This window comes from Centruroides sculpturatus, unplaced genomic scaffold (genome assembly GCF_000671375.1).
Source record: "Centruroides sculpturatus isolate CEXI.00-Female unplaced genomic scaffold, Cexi_2.0 scaffold222, whole genome shotgun sequence".
Lineage (NCBI taxonomy): Eukaryota > Metazoa > Arthropoda > Arachnida > Scorpiones > Buthidae > Centruroides > Centruroides sculpturatus.
Genome location: NW_019384483.1, coordinates 632,642 through 654,642, shown reverse-complemented (window position 1 = coordinate 654,642; position 22,001 = coordinate 632,642). Strand labels below are relative to the sequence as shown.

The window sequence follows — 22,001 nt, the reverse complement described above, 5'->3', positions numbered from 1 at the left end:
TATATATATATATATAGATATATATATAGATATAGATATAGATAGATAGATATAGATATAGATATAGGTGATGGTGTAATTAATGAATTTGCTGAAATGAAAGCCAGAAAAATTCAATTAAAATAAATACTATTAAAAATCTATTGTAATATATTTGTTTTATTATTTTCCCAAAACCAAATAAATTAAGGGGCCTAAATGCAAATTCTTGCACAGGGCACAGAAATGGCTAGTTACGGCTCTGTACTCCAATTTAAATTATTGTGGCATTTTATTGATTCATACATAATACAATTATTTACGAACATGAACCAATCAGAAAAAGGTGGCAAAAGGTGTACTTTCTTTAAATCTATGTTTGTTTGGTGCAATTTTGGAAAAAATATAACATCATGGATGCCATAGGCAATATCAGCTTCGCTTGGCAAGAATTAACTGATAAATGCACAAACAAAGTGTGGAAGAAGTTATGGCTGAAGGTATCCAAGAATTCTCAATGAGAAGAGCCCATCACTATATCGTTAGGTTGATCAAACTCAGGACTAGGAGATGTAGACAGGATATTGAGGAGTTACCGCAGGTTTCTGGTGAGAGTCTTATCAATGAAGAACTGACAGAACAAGGAATCCATGTAGAACTGGAAAATATTAATTCTGAAAACAAAGAACCCAAAAAATTTCTCTACAGATTTCCTTAGTAAAAGTTTGCTAAGATAACCAAAATCATTGATCAAATTGTAGTGAATGAACCAGATTTTGAAAGGAGTGCAAAAGCAAAACAAAAAAAAAGAAAAAAACAAAAAGCGAAACAAAGAAAAAAAGTGACAAATGAAACTTCACGACTTTATGGCAAAAAAACAAGAATTTCAGAAAAGTCAGGACCTTTGTCACAAAAAATGAACTATTACTTTAGAAAAAATGAACTAATTAATATATTATTATACATTTCTGTGTGTATATGTTTGTGTGTTATTTAACATATTATACAAATTAATATAAAAATAACTTAAAATTAAAGTAAAAATTTTTTATTTTTGGTCACGTGTTTCCCTATCCCTATTTACTCCATGTTAAAGTGACCTCGTTAATGCTGTTTCACTTAGCGCTTTGTTGTCTAGGAACACATCCCCCGCATTAAGCGGGGTCTTACTGTATTTTTTTTTGTTNCATTCACGACATATAGATATAGATATAGATATAGATAGATAGATATAGATATAGATATAGATGATGGTGTAATTAATGAATTTGCTGAAATGAAAGCCAGAAAAATTCAATTAAAATAAATACTATTAAAAATCTATTGTAATATATTTGTTTTATTATTTTCCCAAAACCAAATAAATTAAGGGGCCTAAATGCAAATTCTTGCACAGGGCACAGAAATGGCTAGTTACGGCTCTGTACTCCAATTTAAATTATTGTGGCATTTTATTGATTCATACATAATACAATTATTTACGAACATGAACCAATCAGAAAAAGGTGGCAAAAGGTGTACTTTCTTTAAATCTATGTTTGTTTGGTGCAATTTTGGAAAAAATATAACATCATGGATGCCATAGGCAATATCAGCTTCGCTTGGCAAGAATTAACTGATAAATGCACAAACAAAGTGTGGAAGAAGTTATGGCTGAAGGTATCCAAGAATTCTCAATGAGAAGAGCCCATCACTATATCGTTAGGTTGATCAAACTCAGGACTAGGAGATGTAGACAGGATATTGAGGAGTTACCGCAGGTTTCTGGTGAGAGTCTTATCAATGAAGAACTGACAGAACAAGGAATCCATGTAGAACTGGAAAATATTAATTCTGAAAACAAAGAACCCAAAAAATTTCTCTACAGATTTCCTTAGTAAAAGTTTGCTAAGATAACCAAAATCATTGATCAAATTGTAGTGAATGAACCAGATTTTGAAAGGAGTGCAAAAGCAAAACAAAAAAAAAGAAAAAAACAAAAAGCGAAACAAAGAAAAAAAGTGACAAATGAAACTTCACGACTTTATGGCAAAAAAACAAGAATTTCAGAAAAGTCAGGACCTTTGTCACAAAAAATGAACTATTACTTTAGAAAAAATGAACTAATTAATATATTATTATACATTTCTGTGTGTATATGTTTGTGTGTTATTTAACATATTATACAAATTAATATAAAAATAACTTAAAATTAAAGTAAAAATTTTTTATTTTTGGTCACGTGTTTCCCTATCCCTATTTACTCCATGTTAAAGTGACCTCGTTAATGCTGTTTCACTTAGCGCTTTGTTGTCTAGGAACACATCCCCCGCATTAAGCGTGGTCTTACTGTATTTTTTTTTGTTCAAATCATTTGTATCATCATGACAACAAAAATGTTGTTTATTTGTTTTCCTGTCAGACCAACATTCTCAGCAGGAAATTTATGAATGATATTCAAACTTAACATCAATAACTGTTAATGAGAAGTGTATACACCTTCTGGTTCAGAACAATGTGAGTATTAAAATCAGGAAAAACATCAAGGTTGAGATCAAAGTCAGAATCAAATTAATTTTGACATTGACTTTTCTTGCAATCTGGAGATCTCCATTTTCATTTGGAAACGGAGGAGAGACCAATTGAGTTGTTAGAAAGAAGGATCAAAGCCAATCAAAATGTTCATTTGAGGAACTTAACCTACTGTGTAAAAACCTTTATAGACACCTTTTGTGTAGTGTCAATGGTGTATGTGCCTTTGAGTAGTTCCAGCCAAGAAAGCAGAAATGAGTCCTTTTTTTAGTTTTTGTCTAGTCCACCATTTGTTTTCTATTTGCCGGCAATCCCTTTTTCTACTTCACTGTAATGATATTTGTCAAGTCTCTAATGAATTGGAATGTATACTTCCTGGATTTTCAGTCATATCATCTGTTAAATAACACCATAAAACCTTCAAAAAATACCAGCACAAAAATATATTTAAAATAAATAGGTTGTGACAAACATTTTTAATCCAATTAGGATTTGCATCAGGTCAAAAATGTTCAAAATAATTAGAATGCAGGACATTTGAATTTAAATATTTTAAAATGGCCAGAACTATAAATTTTATAATCAGCATACAACAAAAATCACACCTAGGTGTTAACATTAAAATTAAAATACAATTTAAAAATGTATTCATTAACTTTTAAGTGAATTAATTGATTTCTGATTTTCTAATGTTGTTGGGATAATCATTCATCATACTGGTGTGAGAATTAAGAACATAACCACAAAATTACCAACATACCAGCATAAATTCAATTTAAAAACGAACATTTTCTACCGTCTTCAACGGTCATCATCAGGTTCGAATCCAAGATTTCAAAAAATTGAACATTGCAGTTATGCACATGTTCGATGCAGGGTCTTAATAAAATGATTCGTGTAATTGGTTTCCTGCTTCAAAAATCCGATGTTTATATTATAGTGTAGACATATATGGTGCGCATCCATTATACGTCATAATACGCCCTCCACGCCATCGCCAAAGAGTCTGTTTCCTTGAAATTCATAGCTGTTTCCTTTCTGAACGCTTTAAAAATTTCCAGCTGTTCTAGATATTTCAGGCTGGCCTGGTGTTCACACCATTGTATTAAACATGCATTATCAAATTCCACCCTGACGTCATCATCAAGTGCGAAAACGGCCAAAGCTGTATTGGAAAGGCTTTTTTGAATTGAGTACTTGTGTTCCTTGACCCTTGTTTTAAGGCAGCGTGCAGTAGCACCAATATATTCGCCCGGACGATTCACCCTATGATCGTAAACAGGGATAGAATATATTCCCTCATATGTCATTCCCCAGGTATATCACTCATCTTTTTTCGTATTTGGGGGAGATACTTTCCTGCAGTCTAGAGGGGTGTCTATGGGTAGCCCCATATCAGGAACATTATGTGAATTGGTGGTCAGGCGCCTCGAACAACAAGTCTTACTTGGCTTTAACGACGACATTATATTATATGCTAGATACGTGGATGATGTATTCATTGTTTGGAAGAGAAAACCGGACTTGGCGGCATTCATTGAAACTTTCAATAGTAACGCTTATGGCCTCTCGTTGAGGGCTGAACAGCAGAGCTCCACCAATGTGCATTTTCTTGATATTGACATTAGCTTACAACAGGGTCAAATAACAACTAAAGTATACCGTAAGAGCTCATATGCGCCTCTTTTTATACATGCTAAATCACATGATCCGGTTAGTTACAAGATCTCCGCTTTTAAGACCCTAGTAAGAAGAGCTTTCACCCATTGTTCAAGCGCGGAAGATAGAAAAATGGAATTGGAATCTATTTCGAATGTGGCTAGACTACATGGTTACCCTACGCGCCTAATTAAAACACTTATAGCACGCCACCAACAACCTAAGAGTATGGCACTTCGGAATAACCAGCCCTTCGTTCCTATTACTTACAACAAGATCCTTCATAACACCTACAAACAAATCGCTCAGTATGCTGGTAATAATATCGCTTACAGAAGATCACAGACCATTTTCTCCTGTTTACAAAATGATAAGGACAGTCTTGATAGGAACTGTGTTCCGGGAATATATTCTATCCCTGTTTACGATCATAGGATGAATCGTCCGGGCGAATATATTGGTGCTACCGCATGCTGCCTTAAAACAAGGGTCAAGGAACACAAGTACTCAATTCAAAAACGCCTTTCCAATACAGCTTTGGCTGCTTTCGCGCTTGATGACGATGTCAGGGTGGAATTTGATAATGCATGTTTAATACAACGGTGTGACCACCAGGCCAGCCTGAAATATCTAGAACAGCTGGAAATTTTTAAAGCGTTCAGAAAGGAAACAGCTATGAATTTCAAGGAAACAGACTCTTTGGCGATGGTGTGGAGGGCGTATTATGACGTATAATGGATGCGCACCATATATGTCTACACTATAATATAAACATCGGATTTTTGAAGCAGGAAACCAATTACACGAATCATTTTATTAAGGCCCTGCATCGGACATGTGCATAACTGCAATGTTCAATTTTTTGAAATCTTGGATTCGAACCTGATGATGACCGTTGAAGACGGTAGAAAATGTTCATTTTTAAATTGAATTTATGCTGGTATGTTGGTAATTTCTTGGTTATGTTGTTGGGATAGTTGAAAAAAGGACTGCCATACAGTTAATAGTCTATAACCAGCTTTGTGAAGATTCACTTCATCTGTGTTCATTTATGGATATCCAAAACCTTTCCTCCTTCAGAGATTGTACAGAACTTTCTTTCCTTTGAATTCTTCTTACCAGAAACAAGACAAATCATCTTTGAACTTTTTTGTGAACAACTACTGTATAACTGATGAGGTGTTACATGAAAAAGTCTCTTTCTCAATAAACAGTATTTAAATGGTTTAATTAATGAGTCATCTCTTGCCCCAAACCAATATGCTCATGTACATGATCATACATAATTCATTCATGTCATCTTGTCCCATCCCCTTTCAATTAAAAATCAAAATAAAAATTATTTGCTTCAATATCTGATTCAGATAAAAAGCTCATATCTCACAATTATGATGGAAGCTCTACCATTGAAATCAAAAATAAGATAGCACTGAGCTAATATATAGTATATTCTATTTCAGTAATTAAAGCTGTTTTTTTTTTTTTTAAGTAGAAATAAATAATGACATACTCCAAATTATTACCAGATGTGTATTTTAAAAACTGTTCTGTTTAAACTAGTAAAAATCAGGATGTGTATTTTAATGCAATATCTTCTACAAATTATATTAATATTGTATTTTTATTACATAATTGAAACAACATACTTTTATTATTTTCAATTTAAATTAAGTTGTTCTGTTCTTATATTGTATATATGTCTGAAGATGAAAATTGTAATATTAACAGAAGTACTTGAAAAATAAATGTGATTTATTTTTAAGAATTTTGTATTTTTATTTATTTTTGGAAACACCAAAACCTACCTTTTTTATAGTTATTTCCTATTTTGCCCTCAGGCTTTATTTTTTTAAATTATAAAGTAAATTCTTTTATTTCTATTAAAATACATTTTCTTGCAATTTCTATGAGATCTAACTCTCTTCTTTTCTCTAGTATGAAAAAGCAGTATTTTAATTAATTAATATTACATATCATTTCTTTACAAACTGGTTTGTAAAGAAATATTATGAAGAGTTTTTTAATTACAATATGAGGTTAAACACATTCTTAAAATTCTGTTCCTACATTTGTCAATTTTCATTTCTAAACAATAATTATAATGGTAGTAACTAATATTTGTACACTAATAACTGCAAATAAAATTTGTTGCATAACATATTATTTAACTATCTTCTTTAAAAAATTTATTATAAAATATCATCAAATATCTCATACAAAAATTATGAAATTATGAAATTGTAAAATATATTCTTTAAACTTAAAATATAAATATAAACAACTAAATCTCCAATAATGACTAACTCTAAATAGCAGCCATTTTTTCAGGAACCTTTTTTTTTTAAAACAAAAATAATCTCTAAACAATATCTTTTTATTTTTTGTCAGTTGTCACTGTTCAGAGAAACATCTAAAAACAGAGTTAGTAACCAAATAGTAAATCAAGACACAGTACTAGATTTCAGGAAGCATTCAGATGACATAACTTACAGTATTTTCTGTGAATCTAAGTTCTGTTTTTATAATCTTTTGTTAGATATTTTTAAATTGAAAATAAAAAATTATTATAAATTATGTAATTAATAAATTTTTATCACCATTAATTTTGTAATTACAAAAATATCAACACAAAAATAATCTACTAAAATTTAATTGTAGTGGTTCCATTTCTAAATCTACATGAATTTCTTGTGAAATAGAAATCTCAAAAAAGTCCTCAGAGAATCTTAAGAAATCTTGTCAGCCTAAATACAAAACATATTTTAAACAAACTTTTATTAAATTAATAAAGCTGTATTGGCTTTATAATTCATACATTTACTGATATGAAACATTTGAGAAGAAACAAACATCTAAAAAACACTTGTACATCAAACCAGTTATTAAACATTAAAATATTTAATATAACAAACATATTCATCCAAATCAACTGGACAATATTGGTTTATATAAGCCTATTAATGAACAGAACACCAAATTGAATATAGAATTCAAATTGAACTTTAAACCTACCAAGATTCAGGCATGTGCCTTGTATGATTAATGTATACACAGAAAAATAACTGAATGAACTTTACATAATTAATGAAATACGAACATTTCCATTAATAAACTTGAGAGCATAGACAAAGTGCCACAGCTCAAACAATGCTTTCCATGCCTTTGAGAGATTTTCAGATTCCTAAAGTTGATGGCAGTCTGATTTTTAATTATACATTGATGTGACCAAGAGGTTCTTGACCACATACATCAAGGAATATAAATATAGTACAGTAGAGCCTCGAAAACTCGGCACTCCGGATAACTTGGCCACACCCTGGCAGGGCAAAAAAATCATTAGTTAATTAATGTTCTTGATAAAAAGATAGCTTTATGCCTCAAAGTATTTTTCTGAGGTCTGTCTTATCAGGTAAATTACTGTACACAGTGTATTCATTAATTTTCATTTTCATGTAGTAAAGGCTCTATGCCTTCATAAAGGACGTACTTTTCCTTTGTTTAAGGGTATTTGGGCAGTTTATTCTCTGTTGTATTCTCAAGTAAACAATACATACAAGTACAGTACAGTATTTTCTGAGGAAACACTCATAGTTATTTTTTTTAACCCCATTCCCGATAACCCGGCATTTTCACAAACTTGGCCACCCTTCGGTCCACATTAGGCCGAGTTTTCGAGGCTCTACTGTATTATAAAAAGCAACATAATACTGCTTTGGCCATTCATGCAAGTGATAGAATGTCCTTGTTGCATATGAAGATATCAGACTGCTACACCACAGCAGATCAGGCACATTTAAAATACTTGGAATCTCTAGAAATTTATATTTCAATCGTTGCACCAATGATTTGTATAGAGAATGAATTTAATAATTTATTGTGTGGTCTGTTTGTTGGAGATATTCAATAAATTCGTCATGTTAAAATTCATCTAATAAACAAAGCATTCACAAATATATCACACTAACATTATAACGCTTTGCAGATAATTTCTAACATATCACAAATGTTTTCGGTCCACCCTATGACCTTCATGTGGAGTTCTACTAGAGAAAACCCTTTTCTGGTGCAATTCCATTCTATTCCATTTTCAATGTGTTCTAATTTCCTTTCAAAAAGGAAATTGCTCTTCATAACTTTAAAAAACAGCATTTTCATTTTGTCTTACTGTCAACCATTCTTTATAAGATTTTTAAATTATCATTTAGTTATTTAATTAAATAACTAACTATTATTGTTTAAAAATTACAAACTGCAACACAGCTATGAGAGCAAACAGAAAGACTTGGGTTTATGTACAGTACCAATAGATATTATAGGTACCATACAGTATTACATATTGTAACAGTAATCAATAATTATTAATATTTGCTGCAAAATGGTTCTTTCATTTTCTAGAAAAAAATAATCCAAGAAAATTATGTTTTTTGAGGGTATTAGGTGTTTTCAGATCATCCAATCTCCATCTGTACAATAATTCTTTGAGTTGACAAGCTGATAATGGGCATTATCATAGCGTAGAATGAAGAAAATGAAAATTAATCATCTTTTATGGCATAGATCTGGGCAAGAATAAACCTCCAAAAAGCATCAGTAGTATTTTTCATTAATTGTGAATTCATGGGGCTTACGAGAGAGTATGACACCATGATAGTCACAAACAACAATTTGCATGACCTTCAGATATCTTTGTGTCTAACATTTCTTCTACAATGAGAAAAATAGATAATGTCACTCACTAGGACTGTCTCAAAATCAGGCTTGTAAGATCATGTCCACATCTCATCAATGGTCAAAATGCATTATAAAAAAATGGACCCTTTCATAAATAATTAAGATGCACTTTGGCAAGTTTTATTCTGTGTCATTTTTTTATATACAATATGTTGTAAAGGCATGCACAGCAGTACAAAATTATTCACATCTACAGATGATCTATACTGAGCAGGCTGATCTTTTCTTCCAAATTATTCTAAATTATTAAATAAAGTTATAAAATTAATGTAATTACTTATACAGTATTAGCAAAAGATGGCAAGAGTATTTTTGGGGTTTTTATTTAGTTCTTGTAATTATATATTTTGGGAACATTTTATTTTATTAAAGGACAAAGCTTCACATCCAACCCAGAAAAAAAAGTCTAAATTAAAAAACAATAGTAAACTCTTACCATGTCTGACACCTGTACTATCAAATGTTACCAATCTATCATAGCATCTCAGATTCAGTGATTTCAAAATCAGAATTAAAGAATGGTCCCTTGATCCCAACAGTAACTGATTCTTAAAATCAGAATTGTTTTATTGAAAAGACTGGTAAAGACAAATATGTTCAAAAGGTTGCAAAAGAAAAATAACAATTATGTTAGACTAAGTAAGTAATGAGTTGGAGTGGGACAGCTATTGTTACATCACACCAGGGAGTATAAAAGCCATGACAAGACTGAAGAAAAGCAAGGTGTAAATCTACTGTAAGTGAGAGGTGAAGTTCCTGAGCAAGTGCAATTGGTGAATAAGAATTTCTGATGATTTCTTTGGTGTGATGGTTAGGCAGATGTAGATGGTAAGATTCTTTTGTAATTTTGTAAATAATCTAATTTTGTATTACTTGTCAAGTTTTGTGGAGATTAGAACTACAGTAAGACCCTGCTTAACACCAATTCGATATAATGCAGTCTCTTGAAGTCCAAAAAAAAAACTCAAAATTTACACTGATTCAAATTATCACAGCGTTTCATTGATTCGTATATTCCCAATTATTCCCAAACACGAACCAATCAATAAAAAGGTGGAAATTCGTGCTGTACTTTCATTAAATCTATCATTGCTTGGTGCAATTTTGGAAAAATACAGTCGACCCCCCTATAGCACGGGTTCCTATAGTTTGGATTCCTATATGACGGCAAAAAAATTGCAACAGTATCCGTACAAACATGGTAAAAAAATTCCTATAATTCGGTAAAACGTCATCAGGCAGCCGAACTACTTTCCGCCATCCAGTGCCACGCTACGGAGAGTTTAGGCGGGTGAATTGAGTTTACTATCGTCTGTACAGAATTATATATAAATTATATATAACTTAGGTATTGTACATATAATTATATATTAATTATATATAAATTAGGTACTGTATATATAATTATACATTAACTTAATTTATTGTAACTTTATTATAATTATATATATACTTTCCGCCGTCCAGCGCCATGCTACGGAGAGTTTAGGCAAGTAAGTTGAGTTTACTATCATCTGTACAGTATGTAAATTAGGTATCGTAAGTCTAATACAGCACTAATTTTATACATTTCTTGTGAAAGAAACATTTCTTATTCAATGGCATAAAAATTATTTATATTAATGATGTCTCCAAAGTTCAACGAAGTTTTTGCAGAAAAATAAATTATCAGAAATTGCGCCCGCCGTTTGGTGCGCTGCTCCGCGACAAAAACAATCACATCCAACCCAGAAAGAAAAGTCGAACGGTGCACACTCGGTAAGTAATCCTACAATTTTTTGTTTAAAGCATAGTTTATACGGATTATTCCCCAAAAAATATACGTGTTTTGGAAATGTTGAGTCAAATTAGTCTAGGAATTGATTAATTTTATGGAAGAAAACCTTTCAAACAGCCGTAGTCCATAAACTTCACACGTGTCAGGCTGTGATTGGCAAGGTCTCCTAAAACATCAATTTCATAAAAAACGGAACATATCTACCATCTTATAGGGGAGTCGACTGTATATCATCATATTCATCAAGCATCATATATCATCAAGCAAAGTCAATATTGCCATAGGCAATATTGACTTTGCTTGACAAGAATTAACTGATAAATGCATGAACAGAGTAAGGAAAAAGTTAAGGAAAGGAAAAAAAAAGCAACAAATGAAACTACACGATTTTATTGCAAAAAGAAGAATTTCAGAAGAGCCAAAACCTTCATCACAAAAAATAAACTTTACATTTCTATGTGCATATGTTTGTGTGTTATTTAACATATATTATGCAAATTAATACAAAAATAACTTAAAATTAGAGTAAAATCTGTTTATTTTTGGTCACGTGTTCCACTTTCCCTATTTACTCTATGTTAAATTACCTCATTTAACGCTGTTTCATTTAGCGCTTTGTCATCTAGGAACACATCCCCCAAATTAAGCGGGCTCTTACTGTAACTTAAAACCATTCCCAAGATTGTTCTCAAGTATCGGGAAAGTTTTGTAAATTGTTTTGATTTTGTTTTTGAATTAGATAAATCTTCATTGACAATTTTATAACTTGTCTAGTTCTTGTTTTCTAAGGCTTTTCATATTTTACATTAACAACAATTGTACATAGTCAGTCTTAGGATAACAATAAATCTAGTTATTTTTTGACAAATAGTCAAGTGTTTATTCCCATTTATATTTATTTCAAAGTATTTGTTATTATTACACAATTTTTATTATTAAATGACAAATATAATTAATTAGTAATTCAAACATATAAACTTAATCTTGGTTTGAAATATCAGTAATAAAATGTTCATATTATTATTAAATTAATTCAATACTATCATCATTTAGATAAAAATTTCTTTTGTATCTAGTGAAAATCTCACCAAGGTTGAGAACAACATTTATAACATTAAAAATATCTCCAATGTATCAATAATATTTCAATAATATATAACTCTAAGAAAATCTAAAATAAACTTAAAAGCACTTAGATTTTAGGGATTTTAAATTTTCATTTAAAATGATAATCTATTTATTTGTACAGTAATTTTCTGCAAATTTGTTATTTATAATAAAAGCAGTTTTAACTGTTAGAAAATAATGTTTTTACTATATATAAGATCATACTAATGTAGAAACAGAACATTTCAATTTGGACAATATTTAAATTTTATGGTGCTAAAATTATTGAATTAGTCAAGTCCACTTAACAGAGCATTAAATAAGGGAACAATTTGCTTACAAGAGCTGTTCCCTTCTCCATTGTTCCAGATTTTCTTCTTTATGATTTACATAAGTAGGCTCCTGTTAACAGAGCACCAGATAGTAGAGCAGTTCATTTTAAATTATTGTTTTGTTGGTAGCACTTCTAGAGCAGCAGTTTATATAAGGGACTATTCAAGAAACTTTTTTAAGGTCTATCTTTAATCTTATGGTTTATCATTGCCCAAGACACATGATTACAGGGTACTGGTATATGTTATGCAGAAATTTGGCAAAATCTCCCATTGGTCAGTTTTATAATACATGGACAGTCAAAAGATTTCTTACAGAATCATAATGAACAGGTTTTATTGGGCATACACAAGAAACACCATATATATTAAAAATATTATGAAATATATACTGTATGAACAAATAGAACAGATCACATATACCCATACAACCACATCATCTGTGTCATTTCAGACAACAAGATAAGAGTGATTAGCAACCAGATTTCAGAGGTTAAAATTTGGTTGTTAATCACTTCTTGTCATGTTTTAAGGAGGTACTGTACTAATTTTTCTACTGTATATCTCATTAGAGAGCATTCATAACTTTTGGAACAAGAATATTCACATCTTTCGGTTAAGCCTCCTACCATATTTCTGAAAGGAAGTAAACTTAATGTGACTAGTAAATATACAGTCTATCCCTCTATAACACTGTTGATAATTCCGTTTTATATGAATTCCATGTTGTACGAGTCACTTAGATTTTACAAATAAGTGTGCCGGACTGTGAACGGCTCACGTATTTGTAAAATCTAAGTGACTTGTACAACATGGAATTCATATAAAACAGAATTATCAACAGTATTATAGGGGGGGGGTCGACTGTACAGTACTACATTTAGTGATTATTTAATAGAACAATAAAAAATGATAATATAAGACGAGAAACCAATATGTAAGTATGGTAAAATTATGTGATAATGAATTTTAACATCTGCAAAACTACAGAGCTAAAACATGAAAGAGTGAAGAGAATTAACAAGCCCCTGGGTGATCCTGTTATTTTGGATAAAGGGGCATGACACAGTGATCCTGAGGGTGCTCTCTTAAGTAGATTCAACTGTATGATGTCTAGTAGTAACAAAAGTTACATTAACACACACTCAAAACATAATATTCAAACTAAAAGTAAAAAATTTTTCATTAAAAAAATTTGTTTTCTAAATCAATGCCTGATCCATTATAAATTAATTCATTTTCAGAAGACAATACAAAATCTTCCTTAAAATTACTTTTACAAATTTCATTTGAAAATCATGTATATTTTTCTTATTGAAAAAAGATCTATTTAACAATTTATCACATAATCAACTTTCTACAAGTTTTATGTTATTCCTGATTCAATATTTTCTAACAACACAACATTATTTATGTTACCAACAAGTTTCTATCCAAAGCCTCTTCCATTAGTTTCTGTTACTGTTGTTTATTAAATCAATATTGTTCTAATGTTATATAATTAAACAGTATAATCTAGAGCATTTTTTACTTAAAAACATTTTAAAATCAAGAATGGAAATTTTGTCAAAGTTTAACTTTATCTTCAGAATAACTTAAATAATTTTCATGATATGAAGAAACAGGATTATCAAAACAACAAAATAAGTTCAGATATCACTTTTGTTAGTTATTGCATTTTTTTATAATAAGAGAAAGTATTAACAATAACAACTGTGAAATTTTAATTTTTTTTGTTCGGTAATTCTGCTCTTTAAATGTTAAGTTTTTTATTTACTGTATTTATAAGTTATTCTGAAAATGAAATAAAACTTTGAAATGTTTCAGATTGAAAAATTTATTATTCTTGATTCTTAATTTCATTATTCTAATGTTCAAATACATAATCCAAATAGTGCAAATTTATTTTTCACAAAAAATCTGAAAACACTTTGGATTTTTTAAATAATAATTTATTTAGCATTGATTTATAAGAAATAAATCTTAAAATTATAAACCAAATAATAAATTGAGATGTGTATAATGTTGTATAACATTATAATCTAAAGATAAATGTTAAAATGATGATATCAATGAACAGATAATGCTTATTGAATAAATAATAGATCACAAGTTGATCTTGAACAGATATTTTACAGAAAATTAAAAGTGATGTTTACAATAAAGCAGAACTAATAAGTAATAATTTAGATAAAATATAATTTATTTTGTATAATATACAGGTATACCTCGCCTTACGTCGGTAATTGGTTCCAGGAAAACGACTTAAGTCGAAAAACGACGTAAGTCGAATTTACTTGTCTCCGAATCTACTTGTCACTAGGCTAAATTATAAATTACTATTAACAGTTCTGTATTTTATTTATTAATGCATTTTTAATAATATATGGTTAATAAGAATCTATTTTAAGCTTACAAACAAATAAATTTTAGTTTTTAATAGAGTACAGAAAAAAGTAATCTAAATTTACGAATGCATGTACTGTACTGTAAATACAGTACATACTTGTAAATGTATATATTTTAATATGATTTTATGTGCTTTAAACGCTTTTCTAGTGATATTACGACTTCAATATTTGTGGCAGACGGACGTAAAGTCGAATAAAATGACTTAAACTTGATTTTTATTTTTTCGTATACTTTTTTGACAAACGACGTATAATCGGGAACGACGTAAGTCGAGGTATACCTGTATATATAGAGCACTAACTAATCAAATAAAAAATTCACATGCAAGAAGTAGAACAGAGTTTGATGACATTGCAAATCAAACTTGATGACAGTATAAATCAGTCAAGCTTGTTATTGCCAGCTACATGTTGCAAAAAGCATCTTATATGCCAATGTTTAACTCACTCTGGCATATAAGTTGATGTAACGATCTAAAGATGACCATTGAAACACTAACTATAATGCCATTCAATATATGATATACATACATACAAATTTTACAGTAATGAATCTAATGCATATGTAATTCTAAATGTAAATTATGAATAGTCAAATTTTATATAAGCTATAATATATTTTTTTAATAGTTATTGGTATGTAAAATAAATACACCTAAGTGTTGCGGCATTACTGTTTGCAACTATTTAGAACATAAAAGGCACACTCTAGTACTTTCAGTAGCACAAAGCTACCATCTTTAGGCAAATGTCGAATACAAATATTTTTCAAATGATTAGCTTTCGAACAAACTTATGAAAATAAGTGGTGCACATGAATGAAATACGGAAATTGAATTTAAAATAAAAGATGTTCTAAAATGTGAAAAGCATTGTGAATGTTATTATAAAGCTACCATCTTCAGGCAAATATGATACTCGCCTGAAGATGGTAGCTTTATGCTACTGAACATACTAGTGCCTTTTATGCTCTAAATAGTTGCAAACAGTAATGCTACAACACTTAAGTGTATTTATTTTACATAGTTAAATGTAGGCGTGAAGTGTAATTCATTTTATTAGTTATTGGTAACAATATTTTTTCATTATTTTCCAACAATAGCTTGAGAAGATCAATCTGCCTAAATATCAAGTTTAAACTTAAGAAAGTCATTAATTAATATAAACATATTTAGAAAAGCACAAATTAAGATAATTATGAAATATAAAAATTTACTGAAATTACAGTACTGTATTGAAATTTGGTGAATTTAACAAGAAAATAAAATTTCAAGATTCTAAGATTAAATCTATTTGGATGTAATCTATTGAATATTTGAGGAAGAAAATCTTAACAGTTCTTGATAATACCTTCCATTAAATGATAATATATATAAAGAGAAATGGTAGTTTATGCATAAATAAAAGAAATGCAATACTCAACAAACTATAAATTTGAATCACCATGAAAATGGATGTTGACTAAGTAAAAAGAAAAAAAAAAGCAGTGTGTATAAAGCATAAATATAAAAAAATAAGATAATAAGTTAAACAAACACAATTACTTAGACTAAGTACACATTAAATATATAGAGCAGAGTTTTGACAATACAGTCTGGAATGCAGATTAGATGACCTAAACTTTTTCTATCGATACATAATGTAATTCCCACTTTTATTCACTTTACTAGTGAATAAAATTTATTTCTAGTGACTATTAGAATTTATCTCATATTTATAAAAAATTTATTTTAAGATATTCTCAATTTTCTAATGTACTAATTATATAATTATATATTCTAACATTTATATTCTTAACAATTACAGACCTATATATTTATTTTATTACATTTTAAATTTATTAATTATTATAGTTATTGATTAATATCCTGCACAGTACATATAACTCCTGAATTTATTCTGATGCAATTTAAAGAATTTCTACATACCGGTACGACTTCAAAACTTATATGACTTCTGACAGATAGAACTAACAAATGTTTTTCTGTTAATTAAACCTTTTTATTTTGTTGAAAATTAACTGCTTGTCCTAGTATTCGATCAGTAATAAGTATAATTAGAATTCAAATACATAAAACAACATTGCACCCATCTTTTATCTTTAATTAGTAAAAATATGCAATTAATGGAATTGAATGCAATCTTATGTTGAAGGCAAACTTCTGTTGAATATTATAATAATAATAATAATAATAATAATAATAATAAAATACACAGTAATAATTTATGATTTTATTTCATTAGTCATTAATAACTGACAAATTAACCTCCAATGGATTAACATAAATTAAGATGTCAATTAAGAAAACTGTCTTATTGCTAAAATATAGCAATGTATACACCTTCACATTAAAATAATACAGTAATTACTTTAAATATCAATTAAGTATCATATACATTATCAGTGTCAAAGTATACTATTTAATTTAACATTAAAAAAATTAGTGGAAATAATTTCTAGTTTTATTCGCATTGGGAAGAAATTGAGTGATTAATTGTTCCTTCTTGTTTATTTTCGATTTTCAAAAAAAAATTATCAGAACTCGCCCACTTTTAAAATTAATGATACATTTCGACAGTAATATCTTAAATATATGTAAAAAGGCATTGGACAAACTTACGCTCTATGTTTAGGAAAACCCATTTGCAAAAGAATCTGCAAATGAGATAAAAGTTGACGATTTGCTTTAGAGGAACTGATACTTCGCCTCGGAGGAAGAGTCGCCATCTTTCACTCTTATAAACATCCCGCATCCGACTACTTACATAATTCGCTTATTTTTAATTAAAAATATTATAAATTTTTATACCGTAGTGACATAATATATAATATTGCCTTAAAGTGTTAAAAAAATCCGAAAGTTTTTTTTCCTTATGTTTTAATTAATGCATTTTGTTTTCGTCCACCAGATGTCACATAGTGCTCCAAAATGGCGGGCGTTTTATTTGAAGATATTTTCGACGTAAAAGATATAGATCCGGAAGGAAAGAAATTCGACAGAGGTAGGTTTAAATCGATGATTTTTAATTGCCGTAAATGTTTTCGCTTCGTCTTACGTAAAGATAATTTAATTTAAACGGATAAGTGTGCGTGTCGGGCCAGCCGAGCCAAACCACGTGGTTTAGTTAGATTCGTACACAAAAATTACCAGCTTAAATGACTTTCGGAAGAACTTGATAAACCGTTGTGACTGGGTGGAAAAGTTTTAATGATTGGTGCAAAGGTTTCGGAAAGTGACGTGCAAAAGTGTTTACTTAAATTAATTACCAAAAACGTAAAAGTGACGTCATAAAAATATTGCGCATCGCACGCAAAGTGCAGTTACTTTGCGGATATCTCGGCCTTCGTAGTTCAGGTAGATGTATATACACACAAAACTTTTACCCGTACATCTGTCGCAGAGCGGTTATTAGAATCTGCAACATATTCCGTGGCAAACAGTCACCAGCTGATCAGACGATGTTTAGTTGTCGCCGATGATGTTTCTGAGCGCTCTCCGTCAATTCCCTTTGTAAACGGACGAGCGATTGGTAGAGACAACCGGATGACGAAACACTGGCGTAAAGCCTCACTCGTTAGCTGGACGATCGAGATGGAGGGAGGAGAAACCGGGGGAACTAAGTTGCGTACGTGGAAGAAACGACGCAGTCCGTAGATTGACACCGAGTGGTATGCTATGCAACTTTGTTATGTCAATACGATCGCCCCTTTTTGTGTGGTTTATCAATTCCCGCCGCAAATGGACGATAACATTTACGGGGTTATCAGATAATCACTTTACGTATCGACAGGTGAGTTTACTAATTGTTTTCTTCTCGAATTCTGTTTAGTTAACACTTCTTCCAACCAGTTTAAATAAATTCCGATTCTGCGCCGTTAAATTACGATTTGTTTTGACAGTTTCCTTTTTTTTGTTTTGTTTCTAACCTTACTTTTCCGAACGTAGTTGATCTTGTTACGTATCTTTGACGCCGGTGCGACTGCGTTATAACTTGAATATTTTCTCTTATAATGTTCGTGCGAACTTAAAACTCGTCGAAATAGAATTTGGATTTCTGTAACAGCGAGTTGTGCATTCCGCGAACCAAAAATTATACAAAAATAGCGTAACATTTTAAGAAAAATCCTTGAATTTTTATCCGGTTTCTTTTTTCTTCTTCTTCTTCTTCTTTCCTACGAAAAGTAGTTGGAGTTTCGCTTCCCGATTGTTGATTATTTAAACGTAAGTTACGTTACTTTAATAGAATAATTCAAAGTTTAGATCGAATTATCGTATTTGCAATCGGGTGGAGATTTAAATCGTTAATTCGACTCGGAAAATCATGGCTTGGAGGAAAAAAATCGCAAGTATTTCGAAATTCAGCGCGTTAAGGTGACATAAAAGTCATTTCAACTTGAAAAGGATGTATTAAATCAGACGAAGACGTTTTAAAAATAGAATACAGATAGGAGAGACGGGATTAGTTACGTTTAATCGCCTGTAATTAAACGTAGTCAATAATTATTAAAACATCCCATTCGTTAGTTAGTAGAATGCGTGACTCATTGAGTTTTCTAATTGTACAGTCGGATGAAACTAACGAAGAGAAATCCATGACTCAACCCATTCCTGATTCACATGTTGATTCAGATCGTGTTATACGATTATCAGTTTAAGTAGAAATAATTACCAACGTTGAAAGTTTATATGCAAAAATCGACGAAGGTGTACCGGAATTGTGCAAGGTCGAATGTTAAATTTATTAAGCTTGAAACCGTGCACTTCGCTCCTTAACGACTGCATTTATACGTACCGGCACGTATACTAGTGCTAGAATTGGCCCTAGTTTATTGAAGTTTCTCCGTCCCTCGATAGATCGAACCGATTCGATCCCATAAAAACTATAATTCCGAGATGAGAGTATTGAATAACATCTTTCCCGGCTATAAGGTTACATCCGTAGTTTGTAGTGTGCAGCGCATATAATGTCATTATTTTATGTATTATTTTACAGATTTTGAGTTATGACAGAACTTAGGTTTCTCGCGAAAGGATCCCGATACAAGAATACACACTAAACAGATTTTATTGCTGATAAAAACGGGAGAGGAAACCTCATAATTCGAAATTACAAATAATCTATGCCACGCCGAGATTTCTTTTTTTTTTTTTTTTGGTTTAAATTGCTAAATTAATTTATAATTCGGACCGGTTGGCCGCTGCAGCACGTAACAATCGTCGGAGAAAGGACTTTAATATCCGTAGGTGCATATTTAATTCCTTAATAACTATTTAAGGAGCTATTAAATGAGTTAAATTACGAGAAAATACGATTATTCACGAACGTGAATACTGGGGGAAAAATTAGAGTAAACAGTTTCTTTAAATAATTACATAACGATTCTTCGCTTTGCCTTGAAAGATTTTCTTACGCACAAGTTTTAAATTTATTCTAGGATTTTATTTTTCCTTGGTTTAATTTTCCCCGTAATTGTTTCTAGTTATTTAATTGTAGATTTCGTCTAAACTTTTCTCAGCCTCGCCCTTCCCAGCGATAAATTATTAAGTATTATCGGCTGCCTGTATTTACATTAATTTCTTATCGTTATTTTGATTCCGAAATTATCGGAAACGGGTCTTTCGGGCGAGGGGTTGATGCCTGATATCGAATATTGCACGCGCTCTTTGGCGAAAAGGAAGACGTTACGTTTGTTAATTAACGGCCGGTGGCTAATGATCATCAGCGTTAACCTCCATTACTTTCGATCGCCATTGCAGCAATCCTGGAGGTTGTCGGTAAACGTTTGCCGAATGAAAATTCCCCGAATAGGAGCTAGGCGTGGGTTGCCAGATACGGCGTCACGGGCGCATGCGTGACCTTGAACTTGAAAACGACTGGCGTGACTGGAACGAGCATGCGCCTCGTCCCTTTTTCCATCGGAGGTGAATTAATGCCGGTCCTCCTCCTCCTCCTCCTTTTTTTCTAGTTCAAGTTCGCTCCCGTCGAAATTAATACGCGCACGCGTTCAGCCTTGTAAATTATACCGGAAGGTTGTTCCGCCCGCTCGCGTTACTCGCGCGAGCGTTCACCGAAAATGCGTGCGGATTGCGTAACGGTTCTCCATTCTGTGACGTCACAGCCCCGAACAGCTGTGCTTTGTTTTACTTATCCTTTGGACGCTATGTAGTCGGAGGAAACGGATGGTCCGGCGTTATCCGTTGCGTAAGCCGACGCGCAGGGCTTTTTTTATTTAAAAATAGCGTTAGAGAATTATCCGGCGGCATCCGACGAAGACGGAGCGATTCGTAGGCCGGAGGGAATCGTTAGATAACTTTTCGTTTACTTAATATCGAGATTTTCCAAGTTTTCGTCGACTCCGCGTCGCTCGCAGCGCGGCGCGACGCGAATGAAGCAAGAGGTCTCCAAATTTCTGCCGAGGCGTCGAAGGAGCGAATTTTGGCAACGGCGGACTGGTTCGGATATTTCTATATAAATTTTTTTTAAAAAGTTAGCTCGGACTTAAACCGGGAAGGCCATTTACAAAGAGAAAACGGCAGAAAGTCCATACCGGCGATTACGTGCGCGAACTTCTTTCCCGGGAATTCGATTGAGGAACGCCCTTGACGAAAGGGGACGACAGACGGGAAGGAGCAACAAATGCTTAAAAGAGGCATAACTCCAGAAAAGCGACCGGTCCGACTTCAAATCCGGGGAACGGCCGGGAGTGATCCCGGCCGTTCCCCGGATTCGGGTTTCGTAGTCGACGTAACTCGTTAAGCCATTCTGTTTTTCGGTTACGTCCGTCGGACGAGCGATGGGCCGATTGCCAAGAACCGCGCGAATCGAGCGTCACCTCGTCTCCTTCCCGTTACGTCGGCGCGTTGCGCTTAGTTACGATCGGAAACGTGTTACAGGGGACGTGGCTGTATCTCAGCGATATTTTTTCTCGCGGTTTACGGAGCGTTGAAGGAATGTTTAACGGTTTTCTGTCGGGCGTCGATTTGCCCTTGAAATTCTGAACTCGACCTTAAAGTCCTTGCCGTCTAACTAGTTACATAAACAACAATAATCGCTAATTTTTTCTAATGGCTGAACGTTTTAATGCGCGTGTTTTGCCCCGTTATAACGCCGAGGTGGGAGAAGGAGAAGAAAAGAGGATATATTAGTTTTTCGCGTTTTTTTTCAAATCCATTTTAGTGCGTAATTGACCGATATACGTTTTATGCGGAAAATTCCTCGCTGGTTATTAGTCTCGTGTAGAACTCATTCCGTATAAGAAGTAAAGAATAATAATAATAATAACCAACGGAGGTTGTTTTAATGGTTTGAAACCGGCGACCGCGTGTCCATTGTTTTACGTAAGATTCCCGTGTCCTATGTATATATATATGTGTCAGGTTTTGAATTATTTACGAAGTGGAAACTCGGCTTCGCCGATAAAAAAACCGTTCTTGAACTTGTGGTTTTTATGTGAGTCAAGGTCCCGGAATTCGTATCGTTCGCTATCGTTTG

At 31.9% G+C, this 22,001-nt stretch overlaps 2 protein-coding genes across 2 annotated transcripts in view; one reads left to right on the top strand and one right to left on the bottom strand.

Annotated features, from left to right (window-relative positions):
* Positions 1 to 17,330, bottom strand: part of LOC111621524 (protein UBASH3A homolog) — a 139,358-nt gene extending 122,028 nt beyond the window's left edge. The window contains exon 1 of the mRNA XM_023363682.1: positions 17,129 to 17,330. Coding sequence (XP_023219450.1) covers positions 17,129 to 17,235 — 107 coding nt within the window. The 5' untranslated portion in view covers positions 17,236 to 17,330. The remainder of the gene's footprint in view (positions 1 to 17,128) is intronic.
* A 62-nt stretch (positions 17,331 to 17,392) lies between these two features.
* Positions 17,393 to 22,001, top strand: part of LOC111621523 (DNA-directed RNA polymerases I, II, and III subunit RPABC3-like) — a 38,136-nt gene continuing 33,527 nt past the window's right edge. Inside the window, exon 1 of the mRNA XM_023363681.1 lies at positions 17,393 to 17,510. Within this exon, the coding sequence (XP_023219449.1) occupies positions 17,438 to 17,510 (73 nt within the window). The 5' untranslated portion in view covers positions 17,393 to 17,437. The remainder of the gene's footprint in view (positions 17,511 to 22,001) is intronic.